A 25,546-nucleotide genomic window follows, 5' to 3' on the forward strand; every position below is an offset into this window, starting at 1 on the left:
GAGAAGAAGAAGAAGAAGAAGACGGAGAAGAAGGGAAGAAGGAGAAGTGGAAAAAGGGAAGAGGTGGAATTCTTGGAATTCCAAATTGTTGCTTTGAGGTAATAATCTCATCTTTACTCTACTCTCTTCTTTAATCACAAGTTCCATGGCAATTCCTTGCTGAATCCATTCTATGTCTCCCTTAGTTTCAATTGCCCAGTAAATTCAAGACTTATAGAACTCATCCTATTACTTTCAAGCTCTAAGTAAACTTTAGAATTAATGAAATTCTTCTAAAGAATCCTTCCTAAGCTATGAATTAACTTCAATTCTGATTTTAAAATATATGGATGTTGCATCCAATGTTGTCTGCACCTCTGGTTGGGTAGGATTTAAGGTCGGAGGCATGAACAGGTTGAGTCCAATGTTGCATCCGATGTTGTTTGCACCTCTAGTTGGGTCGGAGGCATGCCCAGGTTGAGTCCAATGTTGCATCCGATGTTGTCTGCACCTCTGGTTGGGTCGGATTTAAGGTTGGAGGCACGCCCAGGTTGAGTCTGATGTTGCATGCACTGCGGGTTGTAATTCCATTGATTCCAATTTTAAACTAGACTCATAGGGCTTCGTTTTGTTAGAAGAAAACATTACCTAGTTTTGCCTCTAAGTAATCCGAATTTTCCATACAAAATCCTATTTTTCCTTTAAATTCTTGTAACTACTGTTAAACCTAAATTTGATTCTGAACCTATTCTAACTTAGCCCTAAGGTTACCCTAGAATTCTACCAACACTCAAGTATATTCTAATACTTGTGTATGACTTAATAATTATAAGAAATAATCATTTGGTCATCAAAACCTATCGGCAACCGTCTCGATGACTATTTCAATCTCGCAAACGCAAACATAACAAGGTAAGTAGGGGTAGGCTTTGATTTCTTTTGGGAGTATTTAATTCATTCTTAGTACTATTTGTTAATGATTCATATGCATATTGAAATTCTTGTTTTGCTTATGATACTTATTGATTTCATTATTTATGACTTATGGACATGAACGATGTGATGTGGAATGATATGCAATATGAATCTTTGTGTTAGAATAGATGACGTAGTCTGCTTGAAAGTGAGTGGTATGGTGTGTCGTAGTATGAGATGCGGGAGCACTGTACACCTCGTACTATGCCATTTGGATTGGATATGGCTAGGGATGTCATTCCTTGATGCTACAACCCTTACCAGCAGGGGTTCAGGTGTTGGGTGATCATAGCTCCCTATCACTGAGGAGTATGAAGTACCCCGGGAAGGGGTCCTGGCTATGATTATCGGGGTCTACCCACGGGAAGGTATATAATATTAACGATCGGTGTGGGCTCCATACAACAGTTGAGGTTACATCTCGGGGAGATTAAGAAGGAACCGATAATGTTTCCTGATTTGTTGGGTAGCATAGACTTAGTGACTTAGGCATTTGTTTGTTAGGTGGAATTAAGATTAAAATTGAACCCATGCATATAGGGTTTTTGCTTTTTGTGTAAATATGCTTGTGTGTGGTCTATCCTTTACTTGTTGGGCTCAGTAGAGCTCACCCCTGTAGAATTTCCTCTTTTTAGATTAACTTGCAGGTGGATGTAATGGTAGCTGGAATGATTATTTTGAGGCAGAGGCTGATGGCCACTGTGAACGTGCTGGTGCAGACCCAGAGGGTTGTGACCCCAATCATACGAACGATTAGGGTGCCCTTGGAGAACAAGGACTGATGATGTGGTGTTATCTTTTGGTTTTCTTTTATTAAAATACTATTATTATGGTGGAAGAGTTTTCACTATAAATATCTTGGAGTAGATGTATCTTGGGCCGATGGTTGTGAATCTTGGGATACTGACCGTCTGGGAACTTAATGTAAATAATATGTATATAAAACTTATCATACTTTACTTTCCCTGCACTCTGATCAATGTAACACTTGTTATCTCGTTATTGTGTTGTGCTTGTGACGTGTATTTACTGCATCTGGATCCTGGAGGTCTTCGAATACTTCAGGTATTCGGGTCAACCATCGAATCCTCCCAGGGGGTGGGTTCGGGGTGTGACAAATAATGCCCAGTTGGAATTACAGAAAGGGAGGAATTCGAGGTGATGGGTCCAAGCTACTTGATAGTGAAACAACTTTTTAAAGGATTTACTAAGTAGAAATGTACGCAAACTAATTGGGTTATGATCCGATCCAAGAGAAGGGAGTTTATTGATTAAGGTATGAGGAGACTCAAGGATCTAAGAGGGTGAGGCCAAACCACGATCCAGGCATTCCTTGATCAACTTAGGGGTTTTTTATTTATTAGACCAGGTAAAACAAGAGCCACAAAGTTTAATGTTCTCCAAACTATGTTCCTAAATGGGGGACAAAAGGGAAGAAGAAGATGGGTGAAAGGAGAAGGGAGCTCCACAAATTTTGTTAGAAGAAGAGAGAAGTTCATTAAAATCCCCAATAAGCAAGAATTTGCACGAAAGGGTATGGATAAAGTAATTCAAATCAGTTCAACATGCAAGTTTGTTCGCAGCATGAGGTGGTGCATAAATAAAAATTATGCAATAGTAATTGTCATTATCATCATTAACAGTAATAGCCACAAAGGATGGAGTGGAGACTAAGACAAAGGTTTGCAATTGGGGGGGGGAGAGAGAATCCAGAGGCATCCTTTCAAACCTTTAGAACCAGAGCTATTTTGAAAGGCAAGTGTCTTAAAGGAACTATTAAGAGCATTAAACTTAATATGTTAATGATCAGTACATTTGGTTTCACAAAAGAAAATTAGGTCGGGATTGGTCTTTTTAACATGAAAGGAAATGCATTTCTTTGTGAAGGGGCTATTAATTCCCCTATTATTCCAGGATAATATAATCATACTTGTAAATACAGAGACACCAAAGTAATCAACAACGAGGGAAAGGAAAAGGGAAATTAGCACTAAGGAGAGAACCAAAACAAGAAGAAATAACCTTCGTGGGAAAAAAAACACCTCTTACAGGCTTTGCGATCCAATAAAAACCAACACAGACATATAGCAATCATGAGCATAAAATAAACACACCAGAAACTAAAGAACTCAGAAAAGTAAGAAGAAAGATACTTACCTAGATTGGATTCAATGCTTCAGGGTTCATGACAGGAATCTCAGAATTTGGGGTCTCATCATTACTATTAAGAGCAATACCCTCCGACACAGAAGGGGAGAGATCAGTAAGCCAGTCTTTGAGTAAAGAGATGAGTGCTCTCGGATCAGATGAAGAAAGAAGAGACTGAGAAAGTGCATTCTTAATGCCATCAAATTCAGACAGAATAGAGTTGTTCTAGGAGGCCATAGATAGCTTTCTTTTCTTCGACGCAGGAAGAGAAGTTGGGTTCCCCACAAACAAGCTTGAATTTATAGAACTTGAAGCAAAGACATGTGATAAAAGTCCCGGTCCAGAGAGGTGCACACCCGCTAGGATAGAATTTTGGAAGCTTGAATCGACCGAACAATAGTGGTAGGACGAAGAGGCTAATACAGATCCATGACAATTGAAGTTAGGTGAAGGCATAGAGGCAATGGGAGCCGCAGGAGGTTCATGGAAGGCCCAGTTGAGGTCTTCAGCCACAGAGAATAAAGATGGAGTAGGCATAGTAAATGTTCCTCCAAGAGCAGGCAAAAACAAATTTTCAAACAACGCAAGACTATCAGAACCAGCAGGCCATTTGATGGTAGAACTGGCAGTTGGATTCTCAGGTTCCACATTAACTCCAACAAATTGTTCCTGCCCCGGGATAGCAAGCGTGGCAGATATGTCCATATCGGAGGACGATCGGTAAGTAAAGGAGAGCTCACGTGCGCCAATAATACCCACAGTAGAATTAACCATTAAAGGAGGGCAGATTGCATTGTTGAAGAAGCCCAAAGGAGGCAGATGGGGGTCATGATTCCCTCTAATAGAAAGGCAATGAGACATGTCGTGTTGTAAACGACCATAGCAGAGGCAGCGCATTTGCAGTTCGTACATGAGATTGATCTCGTGACTATTTCCCTCAGGATCCAAGATAGATGAGGTCACAGAAATAGGGTTTCCCTTATCGATGACAACTTTTACTTTAGCACAAATAAGGCTTGTCAATCGGTATGGTTTCGGTAATACGGTTCGGTTTTGGTACGGTACCAAAAATAGGTACCCAATACCGATACCGTACCGTACCATTTAAGAACCCTATTTTCAATACCGTAACCGTACCGTTACGGTATGGTTTTGGTACGGTATAAAAATGGTATGAAAAACGGAATTGGTTCGGTATGAAAAACGGTATGTGGTGTGTGAAGTTTAAGATTTGAATGTATTTAAAATGATACAAGTAGTAAAAATGCAAGGGGATCCGTGACCTTATCGTGGTTTAGTTATTAATGACATATTAACATTAACAGTCTAACAGAAAAAGTCAAAAAGATGGTTTATTGTTTTATGTACAAAACCATTTAATAGATGTACAAGACACGTGACAGTCTGACAATAAAGGGTCAGGCTGGATATAATTTCTTTATGGTTTCAAATTCAAACTGTGTGGTCAAATTGCTCGGCTGCTTTTACATTTATTTAATTTTATAAATATACCTTTTAAACTGTACGGTTTTGGTATATACCAACGGTATTGTATCTAATACCGATACTGCACCGTACCGTGGTCAATACTGTTTGTCCATACTGTACCGTACCGTTTTTGCAACGGTACGATTTGGTACGGTTTTACACGGGCGGTTTTGGTTTCGATATACGTTTATGGTTCCAAATTGACACCCTTAAGCACAATTAGCAGGAAGTCCTAGCTTCATCGGGTTGAGCTGGAAATCCACAGGTCGCCCAATGTCCAAAACCGCCTTCCTGATTAGAGTATCATTGTAGCAAATGGGAGGAATGTTATGGAGTTGTAACCAGATGGGAATAGAATACCTCTCAAAGACATAGTAGGGATCGTCGACTGAGTGTAACACAAGATGTAGAAGCCATTTCTCAAACCATCATGGTGCGATGGACATAATAGAGGCACATTGGGAAGGGAGACAATATTCAACAGTAAAGCTTCCTTTATCGAAGCATTTGACAGAAATGGCACCATACGGCTCCCAGAGGTTCCCAATGAAGTTACATAAAGAATCCTGAGTAGGTTTAGGAATCCAATCACGTAACCGTGGAAAGATTGATCCATAAAGATATGTTGAGGTTGGTTCTTAATGATTGCATCCCTGGAGCGAAACTTCCAATAAGAAAACTGGGGAGGACAATCATCCATAAATCGAAAATTTTGTAGAGCAGGACGACAATTGTTGTAGGAGTAGTGTCAACGGGGACCCGATGCCCTATATGCCATCTTGAAAGGAAAGCTGAAATCCCAGAGAAAAGAGAACTCAATAAACACAGGGGGGAGAGTTAAAAGAGAAAAAGATGCTCAGTAAAAGAGTCGTAACAATGTTCCAAGAAGGAATAATGAAAAAAAGGAAAAGATAATCAAGATGAAACAAAAAGAGCACTGCTCACTCAAAGAGCTCAACCAAAACAAGGAAAGGAAACTCAGAATCCAATATGTCACCCTCAGGGACGGTTCAAACAGAAAGATTTAAGGAAGTAGAGAAGAGAGCACCGTTCATCCGCAGGAAGGAAGTAGAATCGTCACACTGAGTTTACACTAAGCCGGCAGAGTGAGAAGTAGAGAAGAGATGACAGAAAGATAGAAAAGGAAGAATACAGTAAGAAGAGGGTAAAAAGGATGATACCCCAAATAACCTGTCAATTAGCCCTTTGAAGCACTAAACCCAATACAGATAAGAGAGGATGAGAAATTGAAAAGATAGAGTGTAGGTGTAATTTAAGGATACGAGAATAGTAAAAGAAGAGTCGGGATTGACCAAGAGAAACGAAAGAGAAAGTGTTTTTTTTTTTCTCAAAAAGTATGAAATTTGCCCTTAACATATTGATGGGCTAGTCTGCACTAGGGGTGTTGAACTGTCGATTACCCAAAAAGCAGAAAGAAAAAAAAGAAATTTACACGTAGCCCCCTGAGGTATCACGGAATTACAGAATCAACATGAGTTTTGGATATTTATGCATGCGACTCATGCTTTGCAAAATAATTAGTAAGTAACCCCACTCCATTTACCTGGGACTAAAAACGTTCGAATATATCATATATTGACCAAATTGCCCTTCATACTAAACTAAACCTCTTCTTCCATTATTTCTACTATGGAACAAGAACAAACCGAAAGGAGAAGCCCTAACAGACTAGTGTTGCTGAAATTCAAAATTGTTTATGAACTCCACTTAAGCTTGACCGACCATATTGTATATTGTTGTGGAATGAATGTAACATAAACAAATCATCTATGAAATGGAGATTTATGAGATTAGTTTATTCCAAGTAAGCTGTGTGATTCAGTGGATAACGGCGTGAAGCTTGATAGAGGGATTCTGGGTGCTGGTGGGAATCCTTGGTTCTTTTTCACTCTGTCCTTATATTTTGTTTTAACACAATATAGGTACTGTTATAATTACTCATTATTTAATCCCTGATTTAATTGACCTTGCGGCTCCTCTGTTTTTGTTTTGTTTCAGCATATCTTGTAAGACAACTACACCCTGATCTATCTACCTTTGGGAGATATTTTAGGACTATTAAGGCCCTTCTAAAAGGGAAAGTCAGTCAGGGTTTTGGAGGGTTTGACTTGTGGATTTACTGATACTGAGAATCTCCTATTTTTTGCGATTGTCTAACCCAGATCTGAAAGTAGTCCTCAAGTTTTTGAGGAGGACTAAGGATTATTTCTTAGTTTTTGGATGTGATCAGTTATCGGTTCTAGGGTATACTAACTCGGAATTTCCAAACCGATAAAGATGATAGAAAATCCATGTCTGGGATGGTTTACTTAATGGGTGGAGATGCCATTGTATGAAGGAGAGCAAAACAAAAGTCTACAGCCGATTCCACTACCGAAATAGAATACCTTGCAGCCTGTGATGCGGCAAAAGAAGGTGTTTGGCTGAAGAAATTTTTATCAGATCTGGAGGTAGTCCCTAACCTTGTCAAATGCCCTATTCCTCTATTATGTGACATCAAAGAGGCAATTGCACAAACAAAGGAGCCTAGGACTCATTAGAGGAACAAGCATGTGCAACGAAAGTATCACCTTATCAGGGAGATTATCCAGTAAGGCGACGTGAGTATCTCCAAAGTGGATACAACTGAAAATGTATCGGATGCCATGACGAAGGGTTTATCCCCTGGCGTGTTAGAGAAACACATGGAGGGCATGAGATTAAAATGTATGGGGAATTGGTTTTGATGGACAAGTGGGAGATTGTTGGATATGTGTGTCCATCAAACCCGGTTCAATCCGGTTCGACCCATTTTATTATGTATTAAATATTTCATACATTTTTGTTTAATATGATCTCATGTGATATAAAAATTTTGAGCAATGTATATCCATAAGTATTACTTTAAATAGGTATCACAACTAAGGTTTGGGTTGGGCAGCCCTTATCATATGGTTGTCGTATTGGGTATCCCTAGACATGTTTGATGTTAGGGTACAAATGCGAGTACGCATATGTTGATGTGTATATTGGAGAAGAATCTTATTTTGTCGATTCCCTCATGTATTACTGCCAAATGTAGGTTTGGGATAGACATGTGTCATCGAGACCCAGTACCTGAGACGGGCTTGTCACTGCATGATGCGAACGTATTCTTTGGTTCACTAATGACTGCGGTTCAAGAGAACTAAAGCCGGTGTTCTGGGAATGCGTAAATATTATGTGACTAAAAGAGTCACTCAACATGGTCTCAACTACTCGATTGAGGAACATAAAGGGAAGTTAGTCTGTGGATGGTCGGATTTGAATCAGTATTGTATACCGTTTTGTTAAATGGCTTTTGCAAAACATATTTTCACATAAATGATAATTTATAATTATGTATTTAATTAAAGAGTTTAATCGTGTTTTACGGATTTCGATCACGCACACAGATGCTCCAATATGGACATGAACCATGGAATGGGGTTTGGCAATACGAGTGTACATGCCCTAGATTCCATGACGATGATGTTGTTTAGTGGAGGGTTAGTGCATAAATTGGTATGCAGGGGTATTTCTAGAATTTACTAATTGGTAATTAATTTATTTAAACTAGTATGGGCTTGATGCTAATTAATTGAAGGTCCATTAATGTTTAAATTCATTAATTAAAATTATCCCCTTTTAGATTTTATTTTTTCACTAATTAGAAGCCCATTATTTAAGCCCATTAGGGTTTTAAATCAAACAGGAGAGAGAGTGTCAAACTCTCACTAGGAATGAGGAGGCTCTTTAGAGCATCACCTATTCGAACATACTAAGGGGCTATTCCAGCCTTTGATGAATTTTTTTGCTTCCCCATCTGGAAAATCGGTCCCCTGGCACTCTCTCTCTTGATCGGCTCGTTAGGAGACGAACCATTATCTGGAGGAGGAGAAACGCTTGAGGCTCAACAAGTTAGCAGATCTTAATGTTTATTTTATGCATTAAGTTTTATTAATTATTTGATAATCATGGGATGTGAAAGAAACCCAAATCGATCTATTTTTCGCTGCGCATTCGGGTATGGGATGGATCCCTCTTTCCATGGGATGGAAAAGATGTGACCTACTCTGTTCTTGTGGATCCCATAATTTTATGGAACAAGAAAAGAGAGGGTTTGGTGTAAAATTTTTATACCAAACCCTAATAGGGATTCACTAGGGTTCCCATAGGCAACCGTGGGAGACCCGAATTATATTTAGGGTTCCCATGGGCAACCATGGGATTGTCCTAGGGTCACCATGGGAGACCATGGGCTGACCTAGAATTTCCAATACTTGTGAACCCAAGATGATCACATGACTACTCCTACATAATGAGGTGGGGAAAATTGATGAGAGCGAGATTCCGCAAAGTGATTATTTTAGGTATTTAGGCTTAATCATAAATAAATAAGGTGATATAGAGGATGATGTTTCACAGAGAATTAAAATAGTATGGATAAAGTGGAGAGGTGCGTCCGATGTGTTGTATGACCGACTTACCCAAAGGTAAATTTTATAGGACACTTACACGATCGACTATGATGTATGGTGCAGAATGTTGGGCAGTTAAGAAACATCATGTAGATAAACCCAGTGTAGCGGAGATGAGGATGTTGAGATGGGTGAGTGGCAAAACTAGGAACGATAATGTAATAAATAATCATATTAAATATAATTTGGGAGTAGCTCTGATACATGATAAACTACGAGAAAGTCATTTGAGGTGGCATGGCCATGTTCAATGGAAGCCTTTGGATGCTGTAGTACGAAGGAGTGATTTGATTCAGATTGAAGGAACTAAAAATACTAAAGCCAGACCTAAAACCACAATAGGAGAAGTGGTGAGGAAAGACATGCATAACTTAGTCCTTGTATCAAGTATGACCTCAAATAGAGCTGATTGGAAAGCAAGGATCCATGTTCCCAAGCCCAAATTCAATTAGGATAAGGCTGAGTTGTTGTTGCTATACTAAAAAAGGGGCGTACCCAGTGCACGAGGCTCCTGCCATTGCAAGGTTTGGGGTGGGTCATAATGTATGCAACCTTGCCCTTGCTTTCATAGAGAGGTTGTTTCTAGACTTGAACCCATGACCACTTGGTCACAATGGAGCAACCTTACACAGCCTTACCTCACCTTATTGTTGTTTATATTCTTACAAAATCCTTTCGACCTGGCAATGGAACAATAATCACTAAACTCAACACTTAACGTACATGATATGGAATGAATTCACAGACCTTATATGCAATGATCATAGAGAGACTAGTTATCATGTCTCCCATAGTATGAGCAATTTTGATTTTCACCCCTCAAACTCATTACAATCCAACAATGCACATGTAAGCACTTATTGCAACATATTTGATGCAGCCAAACCAAGGACCGTAAAGTGGCTCATCCGGATGATCATTTACAAAACCAATCCACTAATCCACAGACCAATAACAATGGTCTTAATCAATTATACAAGTCACAAATTATGTCACATGCAAAAAAAAAATCCAATATATATGTATAAAATCACACAAATTAAATTTGTATTGAGCCACACAATTCCAATTGAGAAAATTTTGTTCGTCTTTCACTCATGCTATAGAAATGTATGCGGTAGTATTCCACCAAACTCCCATATATATGTCCCATGACATTTCAAACTAGCAAACAAAAAAGCATGAGACTGAAACAAACAATCATGGCTTATGCGACATGGCTTTCAAGGTTATTATCAAAATCATGGTTGCTCGCCTCCACAATGCCCTTGATCAATCATGCCCAATCAATTGACCCTCATCCCATCAAGGCTTATATCGGACAACATTTTCATAGCTCATCAGCTCTTTCATTACTTGAAGAAGAAAAAGAAGGGTCGCAATAAGCTATAATGATGGACCTTCTAAGTACCTTGGGCTTCCAATTGAATTTGGGGTCTCTAAAGCACAAGTCTTCAAGGAGCTTGATGATAAAGTTGGGAAAATTTTTCAAAGCTGGAAACACCAACTTCTTTCTCATGCAGGGCATGAGGTAATGCTTAAAGCGGTTGCGTTCTCAATGCTTAACTTCACCAGCTCCCATTTCAAGATACCAATGTCCATTTACATCGAGCTAAGGAAGAAGGCTGCCGATTTCTTTTGGGATAAGAAGGACCACACCGCTACAATCCTTTGGATTTCTTGGCCCAATCTTAGTCTACCGAAGACCAAAGGTGGCTTGGGCTTTAGAGACCTAACATTACAAAATATAACTCTTCTATCTAAGGTTTCCTGGCGCCTTTGGATCCAGTCAGAGTCTCAGTGGGCTAGGGTTATCAAGAGAACTTATTTCCCTCACACCAATTTCATGGAGGCCCAACTAGGGCACCAGTCATCTTGGGAAGAAAAAAAAAAGGCCTTTGTGCAAGCCTTTACTTGAAAGTTGGAATAGACCACAAAATTTGGATTTAGGAGGACGGTTGGGTTCCCACGTTGAAATGCTTTAAACTCCAACATTACACTTTGCACAGTCTCTAATCTTATAGATCATGACAACAGAGTTTGGAATCGCGAGTTCATATCTAACATGTTTCACCCTTCTGACAAGGATGAGATCCTAAAAATACAACTTAGCCTCTTTCTACAAGAAGACTCAGTTTTGGGCAGCGTTAAAGAATGGATCATACTCAGTGAAATCTGCCTACCGTTTGCTATTTGACCAAAGCTTCCAGTGCCAATAGGATCAGCATTGTTGTCCAGATGCCATGGTTGGAACTAGGTGCAAGATAGAGTTTGGGAAAACATCTGGTTATGTTCACAACGCTTCCCATAAGTTTGGGAAGCTAGGCCCTAGAGCTAGGAAACACATCTTTATAAGATATTCTAATAGCTTGAAGGGTTACATAATGTATGGTGAGCACTCTGATGGAGGAATGACTGAGATAGAGTCCCGCAATGTTGACTTCATTGCGACATATTTTCCTAGCATTAGTGACATAAGTAGGGATCTTGACCTCTTTGAGTTGGAGGACGATGTTAGCATCTCACCTACTCTATGCGAGGGTAGGGAATTAACTCACCCTGTAATCGCCAGAGATAGTGAGACTGATCATCAACCTAGTGGGAGTGTACCAACTAGTGGGAGTGTACTGCTAGATGATCAAGAATCCCTTATACGCAAGAGTGCATGTGGACACGTACCTCGTCGTTGTCACCCGATTGAGGGGAACGTAGCCATTGGTGCACCAAATGATAAGGATGAGCCTATTATACGAGAAGCGCTCTTCTCGTCTGCCAAGGATTTGTGGCTAGCTGCAGTAGAGGAAGAGTTGGTCTCTATGAGCAAGAACCAAGTAAGGGAGTTGGTTGATCTTTCGCCAGGGCTCAAGGCCATTAAAAACAAATGGGTCTTAAAAATTAAGCACAAAGCGGATGGTTCAATCGAAAAGAATAAGGCATGCCTTGTGGCAAAAGGTTATACCTAAAGGGAGTGTATTGACTATGAAGAGACTTTCTCTCATGTGGTGAGAATTGCCTCCATTCGCCTCATTCTAGCCATTATTGCTAAAATGAATCTGGAACTCTTCCAAATGGATATTAAAACTGCATTTCTCAATGGAGAACTGGATGAAGAGATATTTATGACTCAACTAGAGGGTTTTGAAGTCAAAGGTCAAGAGCACAAAGTCTGCTGCTTAAAGCAATCCATTTATGGACTCAAGTAATTGTCCAGGCAGTAGTACTTTAGATTTCATCACGCCATTACATCTTTAGGGTTTGAGATGATTGAAGAAGACCACTGTGTATATGTCAAACAATCCAAGGTGAACTTCCTTATTCTTTCTTTGTATGTAGATGACATACTATTGGCTAGGAATGAGCTTGGGATGATTGTCGCCACTAAAGAATGGCTGTCTTCCACATTTGAGATGAAGGACATGGGTGAAGCCGATATTGTGTTGGGAGTTAAAATTGTGAGAGACCGATCTAGGAACTTTCTCGATTTGTCTCAAGAGACTTATATCAAGAAAATCCTTGAAGGGTTCCACATGCATGACTTAAAGCCTGTTGAAACTCCCATAGATAAGGCTTGTGTCTTGAGCATTGATCAGTGTCCCAAAAATGATCAAGAGAATAATCAAATGTCCAACGTACCCTATGCAGCTGCAGTAGGCAATCTGATGTACGTGATGATGTGCACGCGTCCGGACATATGTGTGAATCCCAAGTGCCACTGAGAGGGGGGTGAATCAGTGGATCTCAATAATTTTTCTTCCAATCTCAAGCAAACAACTACTGGCGACACTTTACCTACTGTAATTCAAGATTGGTCGGGGCAGTCCCGTAATTACCAATCACACACAGACACGTCCACCACACACCACAATGTGGTTGGGTCTACCAGACAGTGTCCCACCACTCTGCACAACAATCACTTCAAGTATATGTTGAAAATAAAAGCAATGCAACGACACCAGATATACGTGGTTCGGCCAAAGTGCCCACATCCACGAAGGAATACCCGTAAAGGGTTTCGTATTTTCCTAGTACACTACTCAAATTATGATCACCACAACGATCCAGGTGCAACAACACCTGCTTTTGGCTATGATCCTACACAGTCTAGGGCTACAACCCCAAAGCCAATCAAACCCCAACTTGATTGGTATTACAATGTTAAATTGAAAATCAATTACAAGCCCTTCCCCAAAAGATGAACAAAACTAGGGGTGTTTTCAACACATAAGCAAACCTAAAAAAATAATAGGACTTGTAAAATAAAAGAATACCTCTCTCCTGTGTATTCTAGAGATCAATATACTACAGTACCCCTTTGAGAGTCGATGCGCACATCTGAATGTTGATTGCAGCTTCATAAATCAATCCATTAAAGTATTCTGTGCATAAAAAAAATTTTCCTATGTTTTTTTCCTCTGGAAGTGGCTCCTATCGATTCCTCTAAAAAAAAATACCCAATTTCAAAATTTTTTTTGTCCCATTTGGACTTTAGATGACCAAGATATGACCTTCCAAAGTTGAATGCTCCAAAAATTGGTAACCAGTGGCTAATCCGTAAATAAAAGGATTCTTCGTGACAAACCGTGCACAAAAGGAAAAATGCGTCAGAGATTTTCAAAGTCTCTTCCTTCATAAGAAATGGGGGTGATGTCATGCCAACATCACACTTCACTACACCTTAGTTATTTCCTTTATTTCCTCTTTTTTTTTTTTTTTTTTCTTTCCTTTTCTTTTAATGAACCAAATCTGATGCAAGATACCGATCCGACGCTCGAGGAGATTCTGGAGTTTTAACAAAACAATGGAGAATGTCTATCTACAGTATAGCACTTAAAAATAAGCCAAAATTTTGGCTCAGTATATAAACTTTTGCCTATTCTAGATTTGCTCCATTTTTGCGCATTGACACAAAAATATTAGTAACTTTCTCTTCCAACACTCAAATTATTCGAGACTAGTTGCGTTGGAACCGTGACTTGACGAACTTCATTTCTTGTGAAGACCACTTCACCCAGAATTACCATTAAGCCTTTAAAAAATGACCTTAAAGTCACTACCATTGCATAAACCTGTGAAATCACAACTTTAATAGTATGAAACCTTCACTTGCTGCTTCGCTCCTTTGCCAAATACTATATAAGGACTTAATATGCTGTTAAATGGTGTTCTTCAAGTGCGGGTACCCTTGTAACCCTATCAAATGATCAAAATACCCTTATAGCTGTGTAGGTGACTGTTTGACCATTTCAGCTTTTCCAACTCATCAAATACCACTGCCGTACCACCAATATGGCTAATAAGGTTGCCAACAATGACAAAACCACTCCAGAAAACCTCAATTGACCCAGTTGACCAACAATATGCTTTGCAGTTGGCATGGTTAGTCGCTATTAGAGTAACCCTGGTCCATGTCATTGTTAGGCAGTGAAACGAATCTTTAGGTACTTATGGGGTACCGTTAACTTTGTCCTAAGCTACAGTGGTTCAGATTTAAGACTGAAAGGCTATAGTGACGTGGATTGGGCCAGTGATAAAGACGAGCACAAATCCACCTCGAGATATGCATTTGTCCTTGGTGGCGGGGCTGTATCTTGGTGTAGCAAGAAGCAGACCTGTATTGCCTTGTCTACGATGGAGTCAGAGTACATTGCTTGTTCATCAACAGTTCAAGCGGCCATTTGGCTCAGGAGGTTCTTGAGGCGCCTAGGTGTTTCAACGCATTTGGATGAAGCCGTAGTTGTACACAGTGACAGTACAACCGCCTTGGCATATGCTAAAGACCCCAAATATCATGGGAAGGCCAAACATATTGATATTCATTATCACTACATCCGGGACATGGTTGCGCAAGGTGAGGTGATCCTGAAGCATATCTCTACAAGAAACATGGCGGCTGGTCCTCTTACTAAGCTTATAGCTAGGTACGTCTTCCTTGTTCACATTAGGAACTTGGGACTCCGCCGTATTTGAGTTATTGCTACTTGTATGGACACTTTATTTGGACATTAATAAAATAAATTACTTTCTTTCTTTTTTTTGGTTATGCTTTGAGTAATTAATTGTGTACACATCCATTTAATAAACATGTCACCAGGCTTGAATCGATCCAATCACATGGGTGATTCACCTTGGCGCTTGAGGTAGCGAGCAAGATGAGCCAAAATAACTTTGGCGCTTAGAGATAGCGAGCAAGATGAACAAACAACTTTTAAGCTGCGTGGCGCCTTAGTTAGAGCTAAGATGAGACCTTCATATGGTCGAACACAAAATTTCCACATCTCAGTGTAGCCTGCTTATAGCCGAGTGTGAGACTTCTGAGAGGCACCGTGGAGGTGACTGGACTGAAAGACTCAGGTCAGGTGCTTGACAGTGCGACTGGACCCAGACTCGTATGGTGTTCTTTTATATTTTATGAGTGACATGACCACCTTAGTGGGAGAAGCACCATAACATACATTTCATATTGTATGTGCTTTATTACGACCGTTTGTGAGAGTGACTGAATGGGTCTTTGCTTCGTCACTGTGTGAGCCACATGGATCAAATTGAGTTGATCCTGCTGATACCCTATACCTGAGACCATGTTATGAAGAGGACAAACAATGACGCTACTTTGATGTGCTCCTTAGGACCATGGATGATGCGGTCCAGCGGGGCACGATTGGGAAAGCTGTTGGAAATAGTCGGGTTGACATGTGGGGCTCAGGGAAAACTATTCCAAATTACACCCCTATTATGTGACTCATTGCCCGGGCGACTTGTCATATTCATGGTTCGACTTAGTCATGGGCATATTATGTGTTTTGGGGTTAGCATTGCTCATCACGAGGGATCGAGAGTGCTGGATCTGGTGTGATTGGATTGTTTAGGGTTCCCCAGATAGTTTGTGAGTGATGTGCTATGGTGGTTAGATTGAAGCTTGATATAGCACTCCTACTTTTCTTCTATCTCGTTAGGTCGCACGCTCCATTTCCTGTATGAGGGGATACATGTAAGAGAGAGACTTAGATGAGCGATTGAGTAGATTCACCCTGTGTGGGCGAGTGGGAGATGTAACCAAATCGGGTTTCGACCCGAGCCCATGCCCATGCTCACTTGGGGAAGCTATGGGTCAAGATGACCCATTAGGGTTAGGGTTAGAGGATGGGGGCCACATGGTGGTTCCCCCATATTATTATACATATATGAGAGAGAGGGGGGCTGCGTTAGATTAAGTTCTGTCGCAGCTCCTCCCCCTTTATAATTCCCACGTCTCTCTCCCCTCTCTTGGCTCTCACTCTTTTTCTCCCATTGTGAGTGGTTGTGTTTTGCAAGAGGCACCATCATTGCCTTTGGACTTGGAGTGTGGACGATCGAGTTCTGTCGATCACCTATAGAGTGCACCGTCACGAGGAAGTTGCTTCGCTGTGCGTTCAAACGTCAATCAAGAACGCTCTGATCCTCTTTCGTTGCGTTGTGGACATCATGCTACGAAGGTAACGATCGATATCCATTCTCCTTTTGTTTAATAGTAACATTGATGTGCCTACCTAGCTATAAACACGCCCTTGACCTTTTTAATGGCTATGGCACTTATAGAAGCGTAACCTGCAACTTCCCTCTCCCATCAAATCTTGAATTCTTGACACTTGAACGAGGGTGAGTAGAGGTGACCTCTTGCCCTCTTGGTCGCCTGTTATATATACCTGAGGCTCAGGCTTTAAGCTTGGTTTTTTCAGTTGGTTTAGGTTTATTACAAGGATTCCTTGATTTAACCCGAACCGACCTGGTCGATTCATTAACAGTTTGTCACATCTTTAATTAACTGCATATTTACGACCCAAAAAAAAAAAAAACTGCATATGTGGCCTCGGTGTGCCCTCCAATTTGTTCTATCTTCTTCTATTCACGGCATTTGCAGTCGATATTTAGAGACTCATCTATTGTTTCTGTGGTTATTAACCATTCTTCTTATCCATTTAATAATCAACAATGACAGTACCTGAGAGTTAAATAAAATAATAAATAAGAAATAGAAGACGAAGTAACACAAAAAAAGCTTGACCAAGTTGGTTGGGGATGGCTGTGGCATCCCCAATTTCAGTTACAACGTTCTCAACATCAAGAACAAGAAGACCAACACAATCACAGCCCATCAAACACATCATATCATTTGCGGCGTCAACAGAAACGCCTCCACAACCAAAGACTTCTAAACACCGCCCAGCTGTTATTCTTCCAGTTAAGTTACTTACATACTTGTAGAAACATCAATTAGGGATTTCATTTCCTCTTTCCTTTTTCCGTTCGTCTTCATTATCGTCAACGAGAGAAAGAAGAATGTCACTTTTTTTTTTTTGGTCTGAAACTAGTATCTAATTTCAGTTGAAATCTGTTCAAATGGGCTTTGATTGTTGTGTCAGTTTTAACTTTCTGGCATGGCATTTGGGCTGAAAGTGAAGGAAGAGTACTCAATCAATGGACAAAATTGGTGTGTTGTTTCACTTTCAGGGGTTGGGCAACAATTCAAGTGATTATGATAAGTTGGCACTGACCTTAAAAGGTTATGGTGTGCCTTCAGTGGTTGCTAAGGTCTCTAGGATCGATTGGCTGAGGAATGCAGCAGGTCTCCTCGACCCTAATTATTGGCAGGGAACTCTCCGTCCTCGGCCTGTTCTTGATTGGTTTGAATTCTCATCCACATTGATCTTTGTTATGTGCCATTATTTATTTACATGCATTCTCAAATCTTAAGTATTAATTTACTTGCTTAGTCCTTCTGACTTGATTTGATATTCTGGCCCCTAGGTATCTGCTGAGAGTTGATGAGGCCGTTCAGGAGGCAAATCAATTAGCTGAAGGTATGTTTTGTTTCTCCATCTACCATATACCTTCTCAAAGTGTTTTGGTTGTCCTTCCGTTTATTTTTACAAAATAGGTTATCTGCCATCTACACACTTAAACTTCTTAGTCTCTCATCTACACACTCGTACACTCAAATGAAAATGGATTAATAAAATGAAGAACAAAAATTTGCTGCTAAAGTAAGTGTTATGACTTGTGACCAGTGTATTTGCTATACCGAATGCAATTGATGAATCACTTTATAAACATAAAATGTGTCGTTTCAGACTAAGCACTATCATGCCCATGCACTTGGTAGTTGTTATAAATGATAATGTTCTATCCACCAGCATTTAGTTGAAAATAAAATAAAATAATGAAATCTCCCTACTATTTAGTTTCTTTGATAAAGACTAGTGTCTTTCCTTTCTTGTTCATACCAAAAACTTGTTTCCACTAGTATTTAAAGTTCTTAACTGCATGCAGAATTGGACTATAACGAATCAACTTTATATAGATATTCCTTGGGCTCAACAGTTATGGTCATCTTTTATTTTATACATATATATTATTCTCCATCCCTGAAAAATTTTCCCTACTTAATGTATGCAAGTATCTAAATTCCAAGAAGATATTGCATTGTAGGTCAGAGTCTATCCTTAATTGGACATTCAGCTGGAGGATGGCTTGCACGTGTCTACATGGAGGAATTCGGACTATCAAATATTTCTTTATTATTGACCCTTGGAACCCCTCACTTGTACGTTTTTGTAAGATTCCTTACTTTGCTGATACATTGGACATATGATCTGACCCAGATTATTAAAATAGAGAAAGTGAACTATTTCTTCTTAGTAAGTGCTTTCTTTTCCTAGTAAAATAGAGGAATTCGGACTATCAAATATTTCTTCCTAGTATGTGCTTTCTTTTCCCCATTTTGAAGTGCTGTTTTCCTCCTTTAGCTCTCACATCCATAGTTTTAAAACTTGTTTTCCTCCTTTCGCCTCCTGTTTCATATCGGACATGTCCGAATTAACAAAATTTCGGTGAGTTTTTGAACTATGCTCCCATCATGGAGGTCTAAACAGGACAAATAAAATCATCAATGAATCTTACCAACTAAATTGTGTGATCTTATGTGGTTATACTGGTTGTATTCATCTTCTGGGATCCTATTTTTTGTTTTGAACTAGTAAACTAATTTCATTAGCTAAAACTCTTAACTCTTTTCAATGGGATAACTGAAGAAGAAATCAAGTTTCAATACTTGATTTATTGATTTTTTCCATCTAATTAAACTACCTGTCCTCAAGAAGTTCAATTTGTATTCCAACATTGATTTGATTACCAAACATTTTTTCTTTCAGACCACCCCCCAAGGGTATGTCAGGAGTCATTGATCAAACTAGGGGCCTCTTGGATTATGTTGACAAACATTGTGCAAAAGCAGTTTATACTCCACAGTTGAAATACGTATGCATCGCGGGGAGGTAAATTCACCAATCATATCCTCTTTGGTTCTCGTTCTATATCTCGAGTTTTGTCAATGTCCCTAGCCAGCACTACAGTTACTTTGTGCCTGTTGGACTAACCATATATATTTTTCAAATTTGTTGCATTTAATTGTAAGAGCATGCATTGATAATATGGTGTATCTATGTTGTACATTGAGTGTTAATCCATGAAATATTCATTTCAAAGTGGTTACCTAAGACATAATGTAGTTTTTGGATCTTCTTAGTTCTTCCAGAAAGAAAAGTCCCAAAGAAGGGCTTTACCATTAATCTTATCTTCCTCTCTGCTCATATCCTGTATGATATGTTTGTTCCACCATGCTGTATGAGTTTAGACAATGCATTACACGAGAAAATTTGTTGCTGTGACGTTAGGTTACACATTCTTTGGTGTGTGAATTAGCATGTGTTGAATACTGAAATTAATGTGGATTTTTCGTTATTATGTTGGTCTATCTACATTTCTAAATAATTTAACAGTTGGCCCAATACTGTAACATTCTTTATTGTTGTAATTCATTGGAGTTAAAAAGAGGAAGAAAACCTTACTTTTGTAAGATCTCCAACAGTGAAGAGACTCTAAGGCTATGTTTGGTAACGGTCTTGGTAAAGAACACCCGTTCTTGGTCAGGAACGTTCTTTGATGTTTTTGGTCTGGAACTGCGTTCTGTGTATGAATATGGCCGTTTGGTAACGGTCTGAAGAACGTTTTCGGAACAATAATAGAACAAAAATGTCGTTTGGTAAAACCTGTTCTTCCAAATTTGATATTAATTACAATAAGGCCATTTCCTTCTAAATTATACCAAAAAATACTTGTAAAATCCTTCTCTTTTACCAACCTTAGCATAAAATTAAAATATCTCATTAACATTACCAAAGTAATTATAAAAATATGTCAAATTTCAAAGATGATATTAAAATTGGGTTCTTGTGTGGATTAGTGCCATAACTGATTATGTTATGAACAATTGAATAAAAAGGGCCTTGGTGGATTCGAACCACCATCCCCTTGGAATATGCTCATGCTCCAAGTGTTCTACCAATTTGAGCTAAAGACTCATCAAGTTGAGCTTGGAATTTACAAGTAACCATGAGACCTTACCACAAACCTTGACATTCATGATGTTTTGAATATGCAGTCCAAAAGTGATGGCAGCAACAAGAAGGTATATCAACACACTAAATCCTCATTTCATCAATCAAATAATTTCTCAACAACAAGAAGGTATATATATGACAAGAGACAGAAACCAAAAAAAAATAAAAATGATCTTTAAGACCAGCAAACAACAACCATCTTTTCCGTTAATCCTTCTTCCTCTTAAGAATTTTTTCACAGAGACAGCAAACAACAACCATCTTTTCCAACAGAATCACTCCACATCAACAGTTTAAAATCAGAGAAAACGAACCACAAAAGGCATCAAGCAGCATACGTAATAGTTCAGGTTGCAAAACTTGAGATGATAAAAGGTATTTGGAAGCTTCTTGGTATAATACCCACAGCCAAGAACTAAATGAAACAAAAATGAAAGAAAAAAAATGGTGTACAAGAGAGAGATACCCTTTAATTAACTTCAAGAGTATATACCCATGAAATCATCTTATTACCTTCAGAATACCCACACTTGCCATACAAAGATCCTCAACACCAACAAGACCTCCAAGAACTTTGATCAGATTGCAAGTTTCTTCCCCATGTTGATCAGAACCAAACAAATTTAAATCATCTTCTACCTTTGCTAGAATTGGGGTATTTTTGAAGTGGATATCTTTAAAATGACCCCTGAGATGCAAGTACTTGAGTTTAGGAGCATTCATCACAAGATTAGTAAAACCTCTTACCCAACATGTTACTTAAAACTCCACATGCTTCAGATTTCATGGCTTGCAAATCATCCCAATCCTCACTGTCCTGCTAATACTCGGCCAGGGCTGCAAGATAATCATCACCACAGTGCTCAACAGTAATAAAATCTCTTCCATCTTCTCCTGCACAAGAAAAGAAAGACGGTGAAGCATAACACTGGTCTGAGAATTATTGGATTGACCCCAATAAGTACCTAGGGAAATTCATTCTCCGTGAATTCATGGCTTTGCTTGTAGCATTGGTTCATGTAAATAGTTCAAGAAATCAATTCATTATCAGATTTTCATTTTTTTTTTAACTTGACCAGTTTCATGAACTCGACTGTTTAACAGTAACAATGTCTGTAACCAGTAATCTATCACACACAAACAGGAACATCTGTCCGCGTCAAACTTAAACATGGATTCCTGTTAAACACTGTTAGAGTGCATGTTGTGGGGCTCAAACAGAGTCTCGTGATTAGCACCAGGCACTAATCATGAAATCTGTTCGTGCCCCACCGTGAGGTCCTTTTTGGGTTTTTCTCCTTTTGCCTAAATTATATATATATTGTACTCTATTGTTCTCTCAATGAATTAAGACATTACGGCTGCAGCTCCTCTCTCCTTTCTCTTCCTTTCTCTTCTCTTCTCTTCTCTGATTTTCGCAGGTTACATGGTATCAGAGCAGAGTTCCTAGGCCTGCACAAGTCTTTTTCCTTGTTTCCCCTTTTTCTTTTCCCTTCTCCTCTGCGATTTCTGGTTAGCCCTACTAGAGGTTCACAACTCTAAAGAAAGGGGTGATTTTTCACCCCTGCGGTTTTATTGGTGTTTGGTGATTGCGGATTTGGTGTACAGAATGTAAATCTGCTCTTCTTCAATTAATAACAGATTTCGTGGTGATGTTTGTGATTATTTGATTGGCAATCGAGTGCCATATTGCTGGTCTGTGGTTTTGGGTGATTCTTCCATGATGGTAGCAGTCCCATCGATTCTTCTTGAAGCTGTGGGTAATGTGTGCTGATTGGATTGGTGGCCGCAGAACATGTGTTTTGCTCTCTTTTGATGATTCGATTGGTGGCAGAAGATTTTGTTTTGGTGTGTTTTGCTTTCTTTTGGTGAGTCGATTGGTGTTCTTTGTCCAGTTTTGGATCTAAATTTTGTTTGAGAGGTCAACATGGGTGATGAGGATAAAAGTAGTGCAATGGTTACGGAGGTGGTGTCCTCCTCTTCCAATCGAATCATAGAGAGAAACTTGACGGTGTAACCAATTTGCAGCAATGGCCCGAAAACTGTGAAACTTGTTTTGACTGGTCGAAACCAGCAGTTCTACTTGACGGCCCTACACCAATGGATGATGCAACATGGGAAACTGTTGACGCAAGAATTCTTGGGCAGATGTTGAACTCGATGGAGAACCGTATTGTGGATTTGGTTACTCACATCAACACTGTGAAAGATTTATGGGATTATTTAGGCGTACTATATTCTGGCCAAAATAATCTGTCTCGAATTTATGAATTATCACAGGAGTTTTATCGAACTGAAAGAAAGGGGTGTTCCATCACCCAGTATTTTGCTGATTTTAGGCGCATGTATGAAGAATTGAATGCCCTTCTTCCTATTTCTTCGGATGTGAAGCAGATGCAAGTTCAAAGGGAACAATTGGCTATTATGAGATTTTTGGGAGGACTCGGGCAGGAGTATGAGTCTATCAAATCTCAGATTCTTGGTGGTGAGAATATTGCCTCTCTAACAGATACGTTTGCTCGTGTTCTTCGGGTATCTCGTGAGAGTTCTCGTAATTCCACCCTGACTGTCGACAGTTCAGCTCTAGTGTCACAAAATGGGGTTGTTAGTGGTGGCCGTGGTGATGGTGGTTTCCGTGGGGGTAATCGTGGACGTGGGGCTGGTCGTGGAGGTGGAGGTGGTCGTGGTACAGGGAGAGGACCAACTCAACAAAGTAACATCCAAAGTTATGGGCAGTCTACTGCCTCTTCTAATGAATCGGGTGCTGTCCGGACTTGTCATCACTGTGGTCAACCTGGCCACATTCAGAGATTTTGTTGGAAGCTTCATGGGAAGCCTGGACAGCAGCAGTTTGCAAATTCCACTGCTAGTAGTGATTCAGCCCCTTAGTCTCAACCTTTTGAGGGAAAGGTGATTGTTATGTCAGATGAAGAGTATGCACGGAACAACCAGTTCCAGATTTTATAGCTTACTTCTTCCACTGCTACTTTGGTTAAGACAGGTAATGCCACTGCATGCCTTTCCGCTGCTTCCCGTCCCTGGATCATTGATTCAGGGGCATTGGATCACATGTCTGGAGTGTCAGGCATCTTTTCTTATTTGTTTCCATTTTCAGCCAGTGTTACCTTAGCTGATGGGTCTTTAGCAAAGGTTAAGGGTACCGGTATTGTTCATCCTAATTCTTCGTTGTCACTGTCCTTTGTTCTCTACCTTCCGAATTTTCCATTTAATCTTATGTCTGTCAGTAAATTAATGAATACTTTTAATTGTTCAGTGACGTTCTATCTCGACTCTTGTGTTTTTCTGGATCTTGCTTCAAAGAAGACGATTGTAGAGGACGTCAGTCGGGTGGGCTGTATCTACTTGACGGTGGCACGCCTTTTGCTGCTTACTCCAGTGTTGCTTCTCACCATCAGATTTATTGTCGGCTTGGTCATCCTTCCTTGGAAAGTCTTAAGAAGTTAGATTCTAGTTTTAATTCTCTTTCTAGTCTTGAGTGCAAGTCTTGTCAGTTTGGGAAACTCCACCGTGTGAGTTATCCCCCTAGAGTTAATAAGCGTTCTGCTTCTTCTTTTTCTTGGTTCACTCTGATGTTTGGGGTCTGTGTCCTGTTGTTTCAAATTTGGATTTTAAGTACTTTATTACCTTTGTTGATGACCATTCAAGGATGACTTCGTTATATTTAATGAAAAATCGGTCGGAATTATTTTCTATATTTTGTGCCTTTGTTTCTGAAATTCGAACTCAGTTTGGTGTGAGTGAAAATCTTACATAATGATAATGCCAAAGAGTATTTGTCTGCTCATTTTTCTGCATTTGTGGTTCAGCATGGTATGGTTCACCAGTCTTCCTGTTTTGATACACCACAACAAAATGGTATGGCAGAAAGGAAAAATCGACATTTTATGGATGTTACCCGTTCCATGTTATTTGAGATGAAGGTTCCCCAACCTTTCTGGGCTGATGTTGTATTGACTGCATGTTATCTTATTAATCGCATGCCTTCTTCCGTCTTGCAAGGAAGCATTCCTCATTCCGTATTATTTCATACTAAACCATTGTTTGTTTTGCCACCTCGCATCTTTGGTTGTGTGTGTTTTATTCGTGACCATTGACTTGGTTTGTCAAAATTGGATCCAAAAGCCATTAAGTGTATGCTTCTTGGGTATTTTCGTACCCAAAAGGGGTACCGCTGTTATTCTCCGTCTGTACGGAAATATTTTATTATAGCTGATGTGTCCTTTTTTGAATCCACGCCATACCATGTTTCTTTTGTCAATGCTTCTGACTTAGATGATGATTTCCCTGTGTACATTATTCAGTTTCCTGCACCGACACAACCAGCTCTTGCACAGGGACCGCTGCCACTCCAGGTTTATGCCAGGCGCCCACAAGTAGTTGCTGCTCCACCTGCTCTTCTGGATTCTGTCACGTCTTCTTCTATTGCAGATTCTACTACGGATATCTCTCTAGTTGATCCTATTATTTCTGATCTTGACATTCCTATTGCTAAATGAAAAGGTATCCGTAGTTGTACTCGGCATTCTATTTCTAATTTTGTTTCTTACTCATCTATCTTCTTCATTTCGTTCATTTTTATCTCTGTAGAGGCCTATCCCCTTCCTAAGTCTGTGACAGAGGCATTGTCTAGTCCTGGCTGGAGGACAACTATGGAAGAAGAATTAACGGCATTAAAGGTGAATGATAATTGGGATATTGTACCGCTGCCCCAAGGAAAAACTGCTATTGGGTGTCGATGGGTGTATGTAGTGAAAGTGAATCCTGATGGTTCTCTTGTCCGTTTGAAAGCAAGACTTGTAGCTAAGGGTTATGCACAGGTGTACGGTGTGGACTACTTAGATGCCTTTTCACTTGTTGCCAAACTTGCTTCTGTTCGTATTCTGATCTCTCTTGCAGCATCTTATCACTGGCCCTTATTTCAGCTTGATGTCAAGAATGCATTCCTACATGGTACTCTGCAAGAGGAGGTTTATATGGAGCAACCTCCGGGATTTGTTGCTC

At 39.7% G+C, this 25,546-nt stretch overlaps 1 protein-coding gene across 2 annotated transcripts in view; it reads left to right on the forward strand.

The window, feature by feature from the left end:
- The first annotated feature begins 17,125 nt into the window (after positions 1-17,125).
- The window catches only part of LOC122647621, a 29,936-nt gene continuing 21,515 nt past the window's right edge, over positions 17,126-25,546 (forward strand). For both annotated transcript variants that reach the window (XM_043840975.1, XM_043840976.1), the window contains exons 1-5: positions 17,126-17,306; positions 17,577-17,749; positions 17,874-17,926; positions 18,555-18,669; positions 19,277-19,399. In XM_043840975.1, the coding sequence (XP_043696910.1) occupies positions 17,145-17,306; positions 17,577-17,749; positions 17,874-17,926; positions 18,555-18,669; positions 19,277-19,399 (626 nt within the window). In that variant the 5' untranslated portion in view covers positions 17,126-17,144. The remainder of the gene's footprint in view (positions 17,307-17,576; positions 17,750-17,873; positions 17,927-18,554; positions 18,670-19,276; positions 19,400-25,546) is intronic.

This window comes from Telopea speciosissima, unplaced genomic scaffold (assembly GCF_018873765.1).
Source record: "Telopea speciosissima isolate NSW1024214 ecotype Mountain lineage unplaced genomic scaffold, Tspe_v1 Tspe_v1.0094, whole genome shotgun sequence".
Lineage (NCBI taxonomy): Eukaryota > Viridiplantae > Streptophyta > Magnoliopsida > Proteales > Proteaceae > Telopea > Telopea speciosissima.